The sequence below is a fragment of the Sesamum indicum genome, linkage group LG11 (genome assembly GCF_026168435.1).
Source record: "Sesamum indicum cultivar Baizhima isolate 11 linkage group LG11, ASM2616843v1, whole genome shotgun sequence".
NCBI lineage: Eukaryota > Viridiplantae > Streptophyta > Magnoliopsida > Lamiales > Pedaliaceae > Sesamum > Sesamum indicum.
The window spans coordinates 14267622-14282582 of NC_142667.1; the positions used below are offsets into that span (position 1 = coordinate 14267622).

General features: G+C 37.5%; 3 protein-coding genes and 1 non-coding gene across 14 annotated transcripts; 2 read left to right on the forward strand and 2 right to left on the reverse strand.

Annotated features, from left to right (window-relative positions):
* Positions 1–703: 703 nt before the first annotated feature.
* LOC105174122 (histone deacetylase HDT1) lies at positions 704–4632 on the forward strand. The gene is made up of 10 exons (XM_011096119.3): positions 704–856; positions 1445–1515; positions 1593–1813; positions 1930–1952; positions 2080–2127; positions 2217–2416; positions 3849–3914; positions 4000–4087; positions 4178–4310; positions 4385–4632. Exons 1-10 carry the CDS (start codon positions 844–846, stop codon positions 4446–4448), a joined length of 927 nt encoding a protein of 308 aa, XP_011094421.2. The 5' UTR covers positions 704–843; the 3' UTR covers positions 4449–4632.
* A 1652-nt stretch (positions 4633–6284) lies between these two features.
* On the reverse strand, positions 6285–9190 carry LOC105174123 (splicing factor U2af small subunit B). Of its 11 annotated transcripts, none has more exons than XR_016062813.1 (7): positions 8874–9190; positions 8244–8412; positions 7938–8064; positions 7420–7850; positions 6991–7297; positions 6796–6896; positions 6285–6629 (listed from the first exon to the last, which is right to left on the reverse strand). XR_016062813.1 is itself a non-coding variant. In XM_011096122.3 (5 exons), exons 1-4 carry the CDS (start codon positions 9108–9110, stop codon positions 7439–7441), a joined length of 945 nt encoding a protein of 314 aa, XP_011094424.1. In that variant the 5' UTR covers positions 9111–9190; the 3' UTR covers positions 6285–6629; positions 7420–7438. The 11 variants fall into 11 exon arrangements, 4 of the variants coding, with proteins under 4 accessions (XP_011094424.1, XP_011094423.1, XP_088731573.1 ...); XR_002288059.2 differs by having other exon boundaries at positions 6285–6692; XR_016062815.1 differs by lacking the exon at positions 6991–7297.
* A 79-nt stretch (positions 9191–9269) lies between these two features.
* Positions 9270–9352, forward strand: TRNAL-UAA (transfer RNA leucine (anticodon UAA)). Its single transcript has one exon. It is a non-coding gene; the product is annotated as a tRNA-Leu (tRNA).
* A 967-nt stretch (positions 9353–10319) lies between these two features.
* Positions 10320–14402, reverse strand: LOC105174126 (enolase). Its single transcript, XM_011096124.3, has 17 exons — positions 14216–14402; positions 13912–13975; positions 13463–13527; positions 13324–13371; positions 13058–13144; positions 12888–12968; positions 12546–12647; positions 12394–12474; positions 12010–12084; positions 11867–11929; positions 11695–11772; positions 11380–11574; positions 11239–11289; positions 11049–11137; positions 10876–10927; positions 10736–10792; positions 10320–10632 (listed from the first exon to the last, which is right to left on the reverse strand). Exons 1-17 carry the CDS (start codon positions 14279–14281, stop codon positions 10552–10554), a joined length of 1335 nt encoding a protein of 444 aa, XP_011094426.1. The 5' UTR covers positions 14282–14402; the 3' UTR covers positions 10320–10551.
* Positions 14403–14961: the final 559 nt, after the last annotated feature.

Genomic DNA, 14961 nt, shown 5'->3' on the forward strand with positions numbered 1-14961 from the left:
TAAAAGTTTACAATATTTGGGAATAACTTTGCAATATTTGACTAAAGTGTAGGACCAATTTTACATATTTTTCATAAAGCATGGGACTACTGTTGGTTATTTCAAAGAATATGAGATTAATATTACAATTTCTCCTATATTTTTGGACCAAAATTATAATTTTCTTAAACAGTTATCATATCACAATTCAAACTTCGAACCTCTCAAGAAAAAATCATCCCGTGGGAGTTTTAATAGAAATTTTGAAAAACATGGGGTGACTATTAATAATTTAATTTTAATATTGATTATGAAAAATAGTTATTAAATAAAATTAAATTTTCATATAGTAATACTTTCATAGCTTACATTAGTTGCTCAAAGTTTTTTTCAAATATATTGAAAGAGAGGAAACATTTTGAAATGAATGACATTTTCTTAGTCAGGAGGGCAAACTGCACATTTTTTATATAATTAGATGGACAAAGTAACAACAAATGTATATACGAGGGAGTAAATTGCAATTAACCAAAAATGAGCTATTTTCGTTGAGAGACTGGGCCCAATAAAAATATATATTTGAGTTTACTGATAGTGTAATGGAGATGGGCCACATCTAAGCCCACTGCCCATCCATCCATCAATCCCCGCTTTCCAGAAAGATCCATCCATTTTGATTTTTATGTTAGTCCGCGCTACAGGGTATTAGTACTCAGTCCCCTATATAAATTAGTTTTTCAACCCTAGCTATTAGTATAATTTTCATTTTGGTAAGCCGGGTTGCTCCATCTTCTGGAAAACCCTAAAAGCCCTCGTTCTAAAACCCCGCCCACACTCTCTTACAGTCTCTCGTATTCTTCAGCAATGGAGTTTTGGGGTATGTGTCTCGCTCTTTTTCCTGTTTTCGTATATGTACTGTGATTATCCGCAACTCCGGTTACGCGGTTTTGATTTCAGTTTTCTTTTTGCTTTTCAGGGTTTATCATTTCTTTTTCTCTAGAAAAATTTGAACTGTTATTTCGAGTGGTTGCCATTTCTTATTACGTATTAGTTTCTTTTCGTTAGATTTATTCGTTATTTTTGAAATTAAATGCAATTATGCTGATTCGTTATAAAGAGACGGAGGGTAAGGGATATGCTACCATCTCGTATTTCCATTTACATCTGGCCATTGCCTAGTTGTAGTGATTATATGCATGCGCCGCGAAATTTGGGGTCGGTCTCATCCTGTGAACCACGAGAGGGTTCATATTCTATCCTCAAATGCTGATATTGGCAACCTTTTTCTGGTACTGGATGTTTTAGCAACTATAGATGCTTTCCACGGGATTACAGCCTCCTGTGGTAGCACTGCTGTTGTTACTATGTTTCAGTGGCCTACATCACCATTTATATGAAAGTTTGTGATTATATTAAATGCTATTAGGCATTTAATAAATTACTAGCACTGATCTGTGTATCCCAGGTGTTGAGGTGAAAAGTGGAGAGCCTCTAAAGGTTACGCCTGGTGATGGCATGGTTTTGCATCTTTCTCAGGTATAATGCATGTCTGTTTGATAAATGGTTTTTCATTTCATAATATTTTGGTATTGTAAAGCACCATGGATCTGCAGGCTTGTCTTGGCGAGCTGAAAAAGGAGAAAGGAAATGAATCCGTCTGCATGTTTGTAAATGTTAATGGAAAGAAGCTTGTACTTGGGACACTCTTTAGTGAAAAGTTGCCTCAGCAGCAGTTTGACTTAGTATTTGACAGAGATTTTGAGCTATCACACAACTGGAAAAGTGGAAGTGTGTATTTCTATGGGTACAGGGCAAGTAACCCTTTTGAAGAAGAATATCCTTTGATTGCAATTTTCCAATTTTAAAGATTTAATCTTTGTCTTTGACACTTTATCAGATAATTATTATTGAATTTTTATTCCTTGACTCTATGCTTTCTTTCATTGCCACTGAGTTGCCAGAAGGAGAATCTGGTAATATTCCATTCACGCTATCATATCTTTTATCTGTGACTTCTTTGTGCCCCTTTTCCTGTGCATCTTTGATGTTTATTCCTTTATTTTCTGTTGTCTGCTCACTTATATTTATCAAAAATTTCAGATGAATCTGACTCTGAGGAGGAGATCCCACTTGCTATTGCAAATAATGGTACTGCATTTGTGGTTTTTGGTGTTGGCTTAATATCAAATGCCTCTGCTGGACTTTGTAAAATTTTTATATGGCATGTAACAATGTAGGGAAACCTGAGTCAAAGGCTAAGCCAGAGAAACCTGTGGAAGCTGAGAAGGCAAATGCTGCCAAAGATAAGGAGTCTGATGCTGGTAAGCAGAAGGTGAAGATAGTGGAGCCAAACAAAGATGTGAAACCTGAAGAGGATGAGGAGAGCAGTGATGACGACTTAATGTCTGAGGATGATGATGACGACGACGACTCTGAGGTACATTATCCATTTTAAGGCATAATAAATGCTTTATTTGATAATTTTCAGCTTCAACTGTAGCTTTTGTTCATTTATTATGAATAAACCTGTGTCAATATTGGTTCTTTTTTTGGTTGAGCCGTTGAGGATTGCTGCCCCATTGAAACATTCCTCTTTGTCTCTTGTTCATAGTTATTAATGGCGTGCCATGGCGCAAGCCCAGTGCCATTTTCAGAAAATGGCGCTGGGTTTGTCATGCGGCAGAAAGGCACGGCATGCTAAGGCGTGCCTTTTGCAAGCGTCTGGAAAAGGCCAGTTTTTTTCTGAGACTCTGTAGTGGCAGAGGGCGACTACAGGGGTGGGGTGCGCTCGCTAAGGCTGCGCCCCGCTAGGGTTCCGACACTGATCTGGGACTGTGGCGCAGCTGTTGCTGTGCAAAACTAGGGTTTCACACAAGGAGAAAAGAAAAGAAAAGGGAATAAATGTTTAAAAGAAGTACTAAAAAAAAGGGTTTCTCTAAAGCTTTTAACTTTTTTTTTTTAAAGTTACAGAATAATGTAAAAGAAAAATAAAAAAACAAAAAAGAAGAGAAAAACCCGTACGAGTTGTTTTACACATTTATTTATGCAAATTTGCGCCATACTTTAAAAATCTGCACGCCGCGCCATGGCTACAAGGCACCTCTGCATCGTGGTGCGCCGTGCGCCTTTAACAACTATGCTCTTATTCAATGAGGAGTTCTAATGGGTACTTCAGTTTGAAGTTTATGCGACATACTGCAGTAACCCTTTTTGATTCAATTCTTCAGTTGAGTTTGTATTGGATTGAATAATAGTCAAAGTGTTGAGTTCGTATTGGCATGAATAATAGTCAAAGTGAATGGGGAAACAGTCAGGGTCTCTGTATTCTGTAGAATGTTGACACCCACTCTTTTTTTAAACCCCTTTTCCCCCTCGTCATGTTCTTCCTCTCTCAAAAGTTTTCAGTTGATGAAATCATGATGGTAGTATAGTAATGTGCTGGGTTCTGTTTTCATGATTTTTGTGTTGTGCTGTGGTAAGGATGAGAATAACTATCATCAGAGTTTGATGTGTAAATGGATCTTGTAACTTCCTTGAGCTCAGCTCTCTCATATCCATAAAGGCAGGGTCTCTGTATTCTGTAGAATGTTGACACCCACTCTTTTTTTAAACCCCTTTTCCCCCTCGTCATGTTCTTCCTCTCTCAAAAGTTTTCAGTTGATGAAATCATGATGGTAGTATAGTAATGTACTGGGTTCTGTTTTCATGATTTTTGTGTTGTGCTGTGGTAAGGATGAGAATAACTATCATCAGAGTTTGATGTGTAAATGGATCTGGTAACTTCCTTGAGCTCAGCTCTCTCATATCCATAAAGGCAGGTGTTATTTGTTGTTGAAATATGGTTAAACTGAAGTTTTGCAAAATTGCAGGACAACGATGATGAGGATGACTCCGATGATGAGTCTGGTGAGAGTGATGAAGAGACACCAAAGAAGGTAGCATGCACTATGATATACTGTTATGTGGGCCAGAGATATTGTTTTATACATTTGGATGTTGACATTACCTTTTCCCTTGAAGGCCCAAGCAAGCAAGAAACGCCCTGCAGGATCTGCAACAAAAACACCAGTTCAGGGCAAAAAGGCGAAAGTGACACCGCAGAAAACTGGTGATTTTTCATGGCTTATTAGCTTCTAGTTAATGTTAGATGCATTTATGTTGCGACTATGTATAGGTAAAATTTCTTTTGCTTGTTCAGATGGTAAGAAAGCTGGTGGTCATGTGGCCACGCCTCACCCAGCGAAGCAGGCTGGAAAGACACCTGCCAACAAGCCAAATCAGCAGACACCAAAATCAGGAGGAGGATCACATTCCTGCAAGAGCTGCAACAGGTACATCTTCATGTGATATAAATGATTGCAGAACCAAAATATCCTAAGCTGACAAATTTGGTATTGGCCTGCAGGACATTTGCTTCTGAGAAAGCCCTGGAATCCCACTCTAAAGCCAAACATGCTGGTGGAAAGTAAATCTGGAATTGGTTTTTTCTGCGTTTTTTGCATTACTGAGAGATGTTTTGTGTTTCAATGTGTAAAGGCTGGGGTAGGTTATGAGTCTAGTGGAGGATTTTGTTTACAAGGATCAATCTAGTCGGAAGAGGTTATTTGCTCTGTTGATGAATTTGGATTATTATATGGAATTTTTATCATTTGATATTGGTCTCTTTTACACATTGCTTGATCCTATCATAGAAGCAGGTAGATGCCCTTTCTCTGCTTTCTGTGATCAAGGTGGGTAAGTCACGTAAATCTCCTCTTGGACTTGTTCTCGCATGTGTTTATTCTAGATAGAAATCTGTACGTAACAGATGGGACAAGATAAATCTGCGGACTTTGCTGTAATATTGTACTGTATTTTATTGATGCCTTTTGAACATCAGAATCCTGTTATTACTTGATGCATCATTTTGTTATTACTGGAGCGTTGTATGCAGTAAAATTAAATTAAGAAAAAGTCGCAAGTACAGTGCTCGAGCGTTACTGTCTGAAACACCTTTTCTGGAATCATTTGTTCAGCGTATCGTCTAAGATGTCATCAAATTATTCTGGTGTATTACTCTCTCTCTTTCTTTTTTTTCAACATTTATTAATACATGCACATATTCAAGTTTGAACATGAGGTATCCATTGGGCTATCTCTCTACGGGATTGATTTTGGTGTATTACTTATTCAGTCAGAGTGTTACCCTTTAAACAGCAATAATTGCGCTATAGCTTGGAGCCAAACGTTTTATTCGTTTCATGAGCAAACTTTTTATAGCATGTCTGCGCGTCATAATCCTACTTCGAGCCGTTTATACAACATAATATATCTAGGTCGTAGATCCTACCTCGAGCTGTTTATACAACATATATATCTAGGTCGTAGATTTCACAGAGCACATTCCAGTTGAGAAACGTAGTCAAAGCAGCTCTCTGCCGGAATTTGGCTATAACTCCTATAAGGAACCAGGGATGCATAATAAGTAGATTCATATTTTGAATGTTTTATTGTGTCTCGTGGAGATAAAAAGATAAATAAGTATATGTTGATATTGTATTTTGAGGGATAAAAGTTACTGTTTATCATCAAATCATATCTCTTATATATATTTATATATATATATATGTGTATATATACATAGATTTATGTCAAAACCGGTAAAAACATTCAAAATCACGTGTTTTTGTATGAGTGTAAACATTGAATGTATTTTAATTCATTTTGAAGATAGCCAGAAAACGGAAAGAAAGCTAGATGAGTTTGAATCGGATCTAGGTCTGGGCTAACACCCATCCCGTTTGGGATGGCTAGGAAGGCATAATTAGATTACGGATTTCGGCGTCTTTCACACGAATCAGACCCAATTGCTTTAATTCTTTTTTTTTTTTTTTTATATACTTCTAGAGTATATCTACACAGAAAAGCATGCATACATTTCACTTATACTTACATATAGTACATAAAATGAATATGTTGATAAAATAAATTAATAATATAAATAAAACATGAACACAAATTTATAAAAACTAATTAATCTTTCAACAATAATACGGTCTCATGTTTATTAAATTATGGTAGCCTTAATTTCAAAATAATATATTTTCTAATAGTTTGAAAAATATTAAATTGAATCTACGCAGTCCGCTACATCCAACTCTCGAGGACCCAAGTTCGAGTAGGATCCCAGGTCCAATACTTTGTTGGCGAGTTGGTTCCCCATTTCTAGTAAATCCCGTTGTCCCTTTTCAATATAGCTGGGGAACGGTGTTTCTAAAACTGATTTAACAGGATATCTTTGTTGTACTTGTGGTTAGCACGATTGATTTAGACTCGCAGAAAATTACAGTAGCTCTAATTTTGCTGTCCACTAGTAGTAATGATAACACACTAAACCCCAAACATTTTTAGTTAATAGGTAAATAACATTAACCTAACAACAGACAAGAAAGAAAACGAAAATACTTCCATGATACACATCTTTAGGAAGAGGAGGAGAAAAAGAACACTTATCATCTGCTGACAGGCACACTTCGAACTAACCATGGTCATCACTGGAGGTCACTGTTAATGTAGCAACTTTTCCGTTGAACTGTATGTTGCAAGATGCAAACTAGCCACTACATATGCTGTAATTTTGAGATCTTTCTCTGCAGACAAAACCGGATTACCTGTACCCAAATATCAATATAAGCTGCTAGAATAAAGAGCATCCCCAGCAGGAGTAGCCGACCCTGCAAAACTTAGAGGAGTGGATTAAATTACATAAAAATTGTAATGGTTGTACTTGATACGATGTTCTTTCATGTTGTAGGTTCCGGGGCTGAGGAGGCTTACCTGTTTGAATTACTTTTGAAATGCCTTGAATTGAGTTTCTAATGTGAGAATATGGCAGCAATCAAATGGTAACAGAGTTTTTCTGGTCAAGGCAACTTGGCCTGAATATTAGAAAGAATGTGAATGCTTCTAGGGGAAACACAAAAGAACAAGAAACTGAAAGCAATCCCCAAAGAGAGATGAGAATGCTCCTACGTGCAATAGGAGGATGAACAAGGAAGTCGCGCAGAGCTCTCTGACCATAAAACAAATCTGAAGACATTATGTATGACCTAGGCGAGGCAATTTCACAACGACTTCCTTTTCCTAAGACTTCCATGGGATTCACCAATCAGAATCTGTATTTCATGGTTTTTTTTCCTATAGTTCATCAGTTATTTTTCTGTCCATGGTTAGTCTTTTAGAAAAAGATTTTCAATCATGTGCCTGTGTCATTGTGATATCACAAACATGAGCTATTTCTTGGAAGGATGAAAAGGAGAAAGTGGTGAATCCTCCCCACCTGCACAGTGGAAAATGGGGAGTAAGCCTTTTCTAACAGCACAGATTTAGTGAGGAAAAAGGCTAACAAATAACCCAGAACAACATCATAGGGGAATGATTGAATTAAGAAACGAGACCTACCATGAAAACCACCTGGGTTTTAGAAGTCATAGCTTCCATTTCCTTGATCAGATGGATGCAGATTATTGTCACTGGATTCACCACCATTATGTTTGAGACCATGGCTATTATCATCACTTTTGCTGCTATAATCTCTAGCAGATTCTGCCTCTTCTCTTTCCTTATTCCATTGCTCAATTTTTGCCCTTCTCTCGGCACTGCTTTCCCTGACTGGACTCCTATTTCTCCTACCACCAGGACTTCTGCTTCGTCCCCTCCTACGACCAGGACTTCTGCTTCGAGGCCTTCTGCCTCTGTCATGGTGGCGGTGATCACCCCTTCTCCCTGAACCATGACGCTCCTCATAGTTGTGATGATGAGGACTATGGCTTCTGCTTCTACTGCGATCATGCCTCCTTCTACTTCTCCGAAACAATTGCTGTCTCAGCTCTCTTCAGGCAAAATTGAACGCATCAATGACAACGATCAGCAAGGTTCAGAGACAAAATAAATACAAAAAAATTCTACTCAAAGCAGACCTGCTTATCTTTTTCAGATGCATGAAGTTACAGTATCCACCTCGATTGCATACATTTTCTTCATATTGCCTACATGTTGCCTCACGGAAATCCGTCACAGGGGAGAAGTCAGCGATTATAGGCCGCCCTAAGATCATTCCAGTGGTGACTCTCTTCAGTCAGAATGGAATCAAGGTAACTACTAGCAAGTAAAGTCAGAGCTAATGCCAGATTCAGGTGGAAGTAAAACATCTTAGTTATTGCAGCAACCAAGATATCTCTTTTTTAAGATTTAAAAAGCCGAAATAAACAAAGAGATGAGGTAACCTTCATAAGACCTCCCCATGAGATTCTGAAGTGCATTTTGTGCTTGGTCTTCCTCCCTAAATTGGACGTAGACATTACCCACCATGTGATCAGCCAAGTTATCACATATATTAAGGCTCTGGATATCCCCATACTTGCTCAGCTCCTGAAACAAATCTTCGTAGAAATCCTGTTGAATCAGAGCCAAGAAAATACTCAGTTCTCGTAAAATTTGAAGCACAAATGACGATCTAGTGCTATTCGAATTATTTTTTCCTGCGATTGAAATCCAAATTTCAACTTGTTAATCCTTAGTCGGTTAAACCTTAATTACAGGAACTCCCATTTTTCAAATAAAATAAAGCTAATTGCCTTCATATATTCAGAATCAAGCTTGGTCAGGGAACTGGGAAAGATTAAAAAAAATTCGACACATGCAAAAGCTAATCATATATCTCTCTAATGACGATGCTTAAACAAATAACAAGGAAACCAGAGGCGAATAAACAAGAAGGTTTCCAGTCTCTCAAACTAATCCCACACAACATCCAAATGAAGCGAAAGCGTTCAAAAATGCACATTCCATTGTAATAACCGAATACATATGTAAATTGAAAACTTGAAAGGTGAAATTCAAATTAAAGTAAAAACCTCGAAATGAGATTGGATCTTCTTGGGGTCGAGAGGTTGGCCCTGAGGGTCGACACCAGGAGTAATCATATCGGGGCGCTGGTACATATTGGATAGCAGCAGTGTGGGGCTGATGCTGGGCTTCGTATGAAGACGCGAGCACCGGTCGCCATGCCTGCAAGCCCCGATCTTGAAGTAAAACGGGCAGTTCACCCTATCCTTCTCTGTCCCGAATATCGACGCCAAGTGCTCCGCCATCTTCTTCCTTGAAACTCCCTCTGTAGAAAGAGATGCTTGTCGAGGTTGGGTTCCGTCAAACAAAATCAATTCGAAGAGAAACAGGGGAGAGGTATAGGGTTTGGGAACTTAGAGCACAGATAGATAAGGTAGTATTTTAGGGAAAGGATGACCAACCAAGCTGGTTTGCCCGAGAGGTTAAGGGGGAAGACTTAAGATCTTCTGCACATAAGTGCGCATGGGTTCGAACCCCATAGCCAGCATTCCAACCATTTTCAACAACAAAACAATTAAAATTATTAATTGTATTTTTAGGACTTGTTACTTAGTTATTATTTAGCCTTTTATATAACATTTCGGGGAAAAGAGAAGTATACAAATTAAAAATTTGAGCTCATCAAATTAACCCCATCATATATCGTTTATATTTGTTTTATCATAATTGATTCTTATGGGAAATTTTGAATCAACCACTCTTAAGACTATCAATCACTAAATAATGTACATAATGATATTATAAAAAAAATCACATTGTTCGAACACCATACAATACAAGTCCATTTAAATAGTTCTCGAATTTTTTATTTGGCAATTCAAAAATATAAATAGTATATTTTTTTTCTTGCAAAAATAATACATAAAAGAGATGATTTCTTCTTGTACTTGATGGACAAACATTCGTAATGTAAATACCTGCACTTCACACAAATAAACTTATTTCCTTTTAGAGAATTGACAAAAATTGCCGTTAATTAATGAAAAAAGTATCACTTTATTCTCCAATTTGTAGCAAGATGCTATGAATAACATGCAAGGAACTAACTTGACAATAAGATGTATTATAATTGGCAAAGTTGAGACTTGAGACTCTATTTAACATTATATATTTAAATCCAACCAATATGTAAACATTTACCTATTTTGATGACAATTATTAATGTATTGTACTAATAAGTATTGATTAATTCTAGATAATTAGTATATTAATTATTAATTACCAATAATTAAAATTCATGATATAACTGTAACTGATATACTTAGAATAACTTGCAAGGAACCATGTAAAAACCTCTGTTTCGTTCTATTGCACTAGTTCGATCAAAGAATTGAGGACTGGATGAGCCCATACTACGTTTGAACGAGCTGCTGTCGTATCTCAAGTTATAATTCAGAATAGATAAAGAGTTGGCAACCGATGATCCCCAACAAGTGACAATTTGCAAGGCAACAGATTCGTAAGACAGAAAGTTGCATTACCAAATTCTAGAAGAAAAGAGATTTTAACATCCTCAGCCTTAAAGACATCCAAGTTTATGACTCACCAAAGGTCAAAACAAAATTTTTTGATTATTACAAACAGGTCCCGATTGTCCAAACACAACCCGTTTTACGCAAGACATTATTAAGCCACAGTGGGGCTCCATCCCTCAAGCACATCATTGCCAGCAGAACTCATGCAGGTTTAGTAGGGCTCAACAGGTGCACGGAAGCTGGCTCCTGCATATACTGCTTCTGAACCGAGTTCCTCTTCGATCCTCAAAAGCTGCATCCAAGATGTCGTATTAGAAAGATGACGAGTGATTGTCATCCAAGACAAGCTTTTCTTAATTTTGTCAAGAAAAGATCAATGTGAAAGTATGTTCTACCTGGTTGTATTTTGCGAGACGCTCTGATCTGCAAGGAGCTCCGGTCTTAATTTGGCCCTGATAAATTTAGCCGAGCAATAAGTATTAGCTGGAGTTATTACAGAGACCCAAATGAAGCAAATACAAGAAATGAAAGGTACCGTAGCTAATCCAACAGAGAGATCAGCAATGAAAGTGTCCTCTGTCTCTCCACTGCATTAAGAAAGAAAAAATTGAATATCCAGCAATAAAACTTTGATTGAGCAATCTACATTGTGGATAGGCAAAATTCAACTAAACTTCAAGCTTAATATAAAAGTCCCAAGTTTCATACCTGCGGTGACTGGCCATTACACCCCAACCAGCATGCTTAGACATTTTTACGGCTTCAATACTCTCAGTCACGGATCCAATTTGGTTAACCTGGTAGTAAAGAAAAAGACATCATTGTACCGCTGAGGGTTTACAAAAGGTTGGGAATAACAGTTCCAGTGCTTGGATGAAATCAAACAATACAATGATACCTTGAGAAGAAGAGCATTGCAGGTCTTCTCCTTGATTGCCTTCTCAACTCTCTGAACAAAGCAATAACCATGAACGTAAGGAAACAACGCTCATTCTCTTAAGTACACACTAAGCAAATCTCACTAAGAGAGTCGATTTACCTTGGGGTTGGTGACAAGGAGATCATCTCCCACAATCTGCACTTGAGCACCGATTTCACTGGTAAGCTTTGCGTAGTGCTCCCAGTCATCCTGGTCGAATGGATCTTCAATTGATACAATAGGGTACTCAGACACGAATGACTTGTAAAGATCTTTGAGCTGGTCACCTGAGATCTTTTGTGACCCATTGTTGTTCTGCCAAGACAAACCAACAAAGTAGTATAATCAGAAACAATATTAGCAACTATTTGACGCTGTCATGAACATCAGGTGATAAGTAATATGTGCTGGTGTACACATTCGGTAGTCACTTGCCTCTTCCTTGAAGTTCAAATCATAAGTCTTGTCTGATCCATAAAATTCAGATGCAGCAACATCCATCCCAATGACAACCTGGGCAGAAAGCAGCATCAGTTTCCCGCAGTACCATGTTAACTGGTGACAAGCATATAAAAGAAGCAAAACTAGGACAGGGATAAGAACTCACTTTTCCAGTATAACCTGCTTTAGCAATGGCTGTCTTAAGCAGTTCAAGACCTTCCTTGTTCTCCTGAAGAAGCAATCAACTAGAACTGTGATTATTCTAGAACAGAACAGAGAAGTGTCAATACCATAAAAACTATATGTTACCTGGATATTGGGAGCAAAGCCACCCTCATCTCCAACATTGGTGGCATCTTGGCCATATTTCTTCTTAATAACAGCCTGTATCAGGAAATTTTACATTAAAAGAAGTTCTTAACTCTAGTTCATTGGAAAATTGCAATTTCATTAACATCCATAAGAAATTCCAACAGGGATGTAAAGCCACAAACATTTATAACTTCTTCGTAACATGGAGGCACACAATGCAAAGTAGAACAAATTATAATAACTGCTGTCTTGTACTAGAAGTTTCTAAAACAATTAAAGAGATAATTGAACTTTTCTTTCAACCTTGGATGACGAAATAGCACATGAGAAATTGATCAAGATGGTCATAAAAGGGACAGAACAAAAAGATTTATGACTTGCCTTCAAATGGTGATATACTTCTACACCCATCTTCATTGCTTCCTTAAAAGAAGAAGCTCCAACAGGAAGAATCATGAACTCCTGCAACAACAAATTTTGGGTTAGTTAAGACAGTAAGATAACTGCCAATGCACCTAGGCGAAGGAACGTGCCTGCATGGCAAGTTTGTTTCCTGCGTGTGATCCACCATTGATGACATTGAAAGCAGGAACTGGGAGCACCAACTTCTTGTTGCCAGCTAGGTTGGCAATGTGCTGAAAGCAGAAAGAGAAACCACATCAGCAATAACATGGAAAAATAAGCATAACATTTCTAAAATAACATTTCATAAAGCAAAAACAAGGTTATTATTGTCAGAATGAATTTCAAAGGACGAAGATGCAAAAATTTCCTCATAAAGCATTGAGTTAAAAAAAGCATACAAACCAGTATAAATATTATCATTAAAAAAATTAATTAAAATGCACAATGACGGTACATGAGCTTCAGTGTACCTTGTACAATGGGATGTTGAGGACAGCAGCTCCAGCTTTGCACACCGCAAGAGACACAGCCAGAATGGCGTTTGCTCCAAGCTTTAAAAACACATTTACACATCCGGGTTACACATCCAAGCTTTAAAGAGGAAGCTTGCACAAATGTATCAATTGATGTACTAAGATACCTTTTGTTTGCACCAACCCCACTCGTTCTGAGTTCCATCGAGTTGCTGAACCATGAAATTATCAATACCGGTCTGATCAGTTGGGTCCTGTGGAAACAAAGAAAAGAGAAAACAAAAAAATCATAACTGGCTCAGTTGGGCTAATGTTGTATCAATAAAATTCAATGGACATTTTCATATTATTCTCCACTGTGACCACATATCTACAGAACAAATATTGTACAATTTTATCAACAGGACATAAGAGATAGTTGTCAGCAACAAACCTTTCCAACGAGGGCAGGTCCAATTATACTGTTGACATTGTTAACGGCCTACTCAAACATACCAAAACATTATAAGATCAGTCACTTGCAACTGAATTCAACACAGACAAGTACTTGATTATCCACAACAAACACTAACCTTTGATACACCCTTGCCAAGGTAGTCTGATCCACCATCTCTCAGTTCGAGAGCCTCATAAATTCCTAAAATAATAATAAATATAATAGAAAAAATAAGAAAAACAAAACGCATAACAAGTCAAGACAGACATACGTTCATGAGATAATTGTACCACAAGGCAATAACCTCGATTTTATCACAAAGCCTGAGAATGTTTATTCAAACTACCAAAAAACGGCTCCAAAGAAAAACCTATGTCTCCAAGTTCATAAAAGCCTAACATATCGCCGTAGTAGGCTGAACTATCAATTATTATACCGTACGAATAATGAAATAAAATCAAACGTTTCAATGCCCCTAAAAGATGGTTGTCATATTAATAAATAATTATGAATATAAACTTTTGAATCCGGTGAAAATAAATGCGAAAGTATATAATGAAAAATGCGCAGGTTAACAAATCTTACCAGTGGATGCACCACTAGGAACAGCAGCTCTAGCAAAGGTTCCATTGGATAGATGCACATCAACCTAGAGAAATTTAAACCAGCAAACACTATTACAACATAATAGCGGCAATTCATGCAAGAAAAGTTAACGTTATCCGTCGATTAGCCGGCACACAGATACGTCCAAAAAACCAAACTACTTCAACGTCAACGCTCTCATACTTGACCAAACCTTAAACGAATCTGAATCTAACTATAATTACAGTAAGATGAAATACAAACAGATCGAGAGAAGATGAAGACGGATGGGAGAAGGAGGAACCTCGACGGTAGGATTGCCACGGCTGTCGAAGATCTGACGGGCCTTGACGGACTTGATGGTGGCCATTACAGAGAGAGAGGTGTAATAGATCTAGAGAGAAGAGAGTAGAGTGAGAGAGAGAGAGAGAAATGAGCAGTGAGAAAAGGGATTAGGTGTTTTCGAACGGGATAGGAAGGGTGGGAGGGGGGGGGGGCGCTTATTTGTAGAAGGGGTTAGGCTAATTACAGCCGTTGATTTTGTTGGGATTAAGATTAATTGTTGTGCAAGAAAATAGTTACTCATATCTGATTCCATTTCTGTGTGCTACAAAGCGTTTGCCATCGACTGCATCGGAAAGTGGAAGGTGGAAAGTGGAAATTGTTGCGAGGGCTATCTAAGTAATTTTAATCATTTCTTTTTTATATTATAGTGTAATTATATTAATTGAATATATTAAAATACAATAAATTATATTTGAATTGATGAATTTAAATTTTAAAAGAAATCAAAATAATCCTATATTAAAAAAATTGAAATCCATCTTTTATAAGATATAATTTTTTTTTTTAATTTTACATAAGAACTAGGGATTGTGGTATTATGTTAAAGGGTGAAAGCATTCAAATCAAATGTGTGGGTTCTTGAAATTGAAGTCTTTTACAACATGACGATATTCTCTTGAACGGGGCGGGACAGGCAGGGTCTTCAAATCCCAGGTGTCGATAACACAAAACCAGCAACCACATTTTGGCAAATTGGTGGGTGCT

What these genes read in the sequence shown, in the direction of transcription:
- LOC105174122 (XM_011096119.3), top strand. An exon ending in AGTAACCCTTTTGAAGAAGA is followed by an intron (nt 1,814 to 1,929) that starts ATATCCTTTGAT and finishes TTTCATTGCCAC; the next exon opens with TGAGTTGCCAGAAGGAGAAT. An exon ending in ATGACGACGACGACTCTGAG is followed by an intron (nt 2,417 to 3,848) that starts GTACATTATCCA and finishes GCAAAATTGCAG; the next exon opens with GACAACGATGATGAGGATGA.
- LOC105174126 (XM_011096124.3), bottom strand. Translation starts at nt 14,281, where the DNA reads ATGGCCACCATCAAGTCCGTCAAGGCCCGTCAGATCTTCGACAGCCGT. An exon ending in TCCTAGTGGTGCATCCACTG is followed by an intron (nt 13,528 to 13,911) that starts GTAAGATTTGTT and finishes TTATTATTTTAG; the next exon opens with GAATTTATGAGGCTCTCGAA. An exon ending in GAAACAAACTTGCCATGCAG is followed by an intron (nt 12,475 to 12,545) that starts GCACGTTCCTTC and finishes TTGTTGTTGCAG; the next exon opens with GAGTTCATGATTCTTCCTGT.
- LOC105174123 (XM_011096122.3), bottom strand. Translation starts at nt 9,110, where the DNA reads ATGGCGGAGCACTTGGCGTCGATATTCGGGACAGAGAAGGATAGGGTG. An exon ending in AGATCCAATCTCATTTCGAG is followed by an intron (nt 8,413 to 8,873) that starts GTTTTTACTTTA and finishes CTGATTCAACAG; the next exon opens with GATTTCTACGAAGATTTGTT. An exon ending in CATGGGGAGGTCTTATGAAG is followed by an intron (nt 8,065 to 8,243) that starts GTTACCTCATCT and finishes GAATGATCTTAG; the next exon opens with GGCGGCCTATAATCGCTGAC.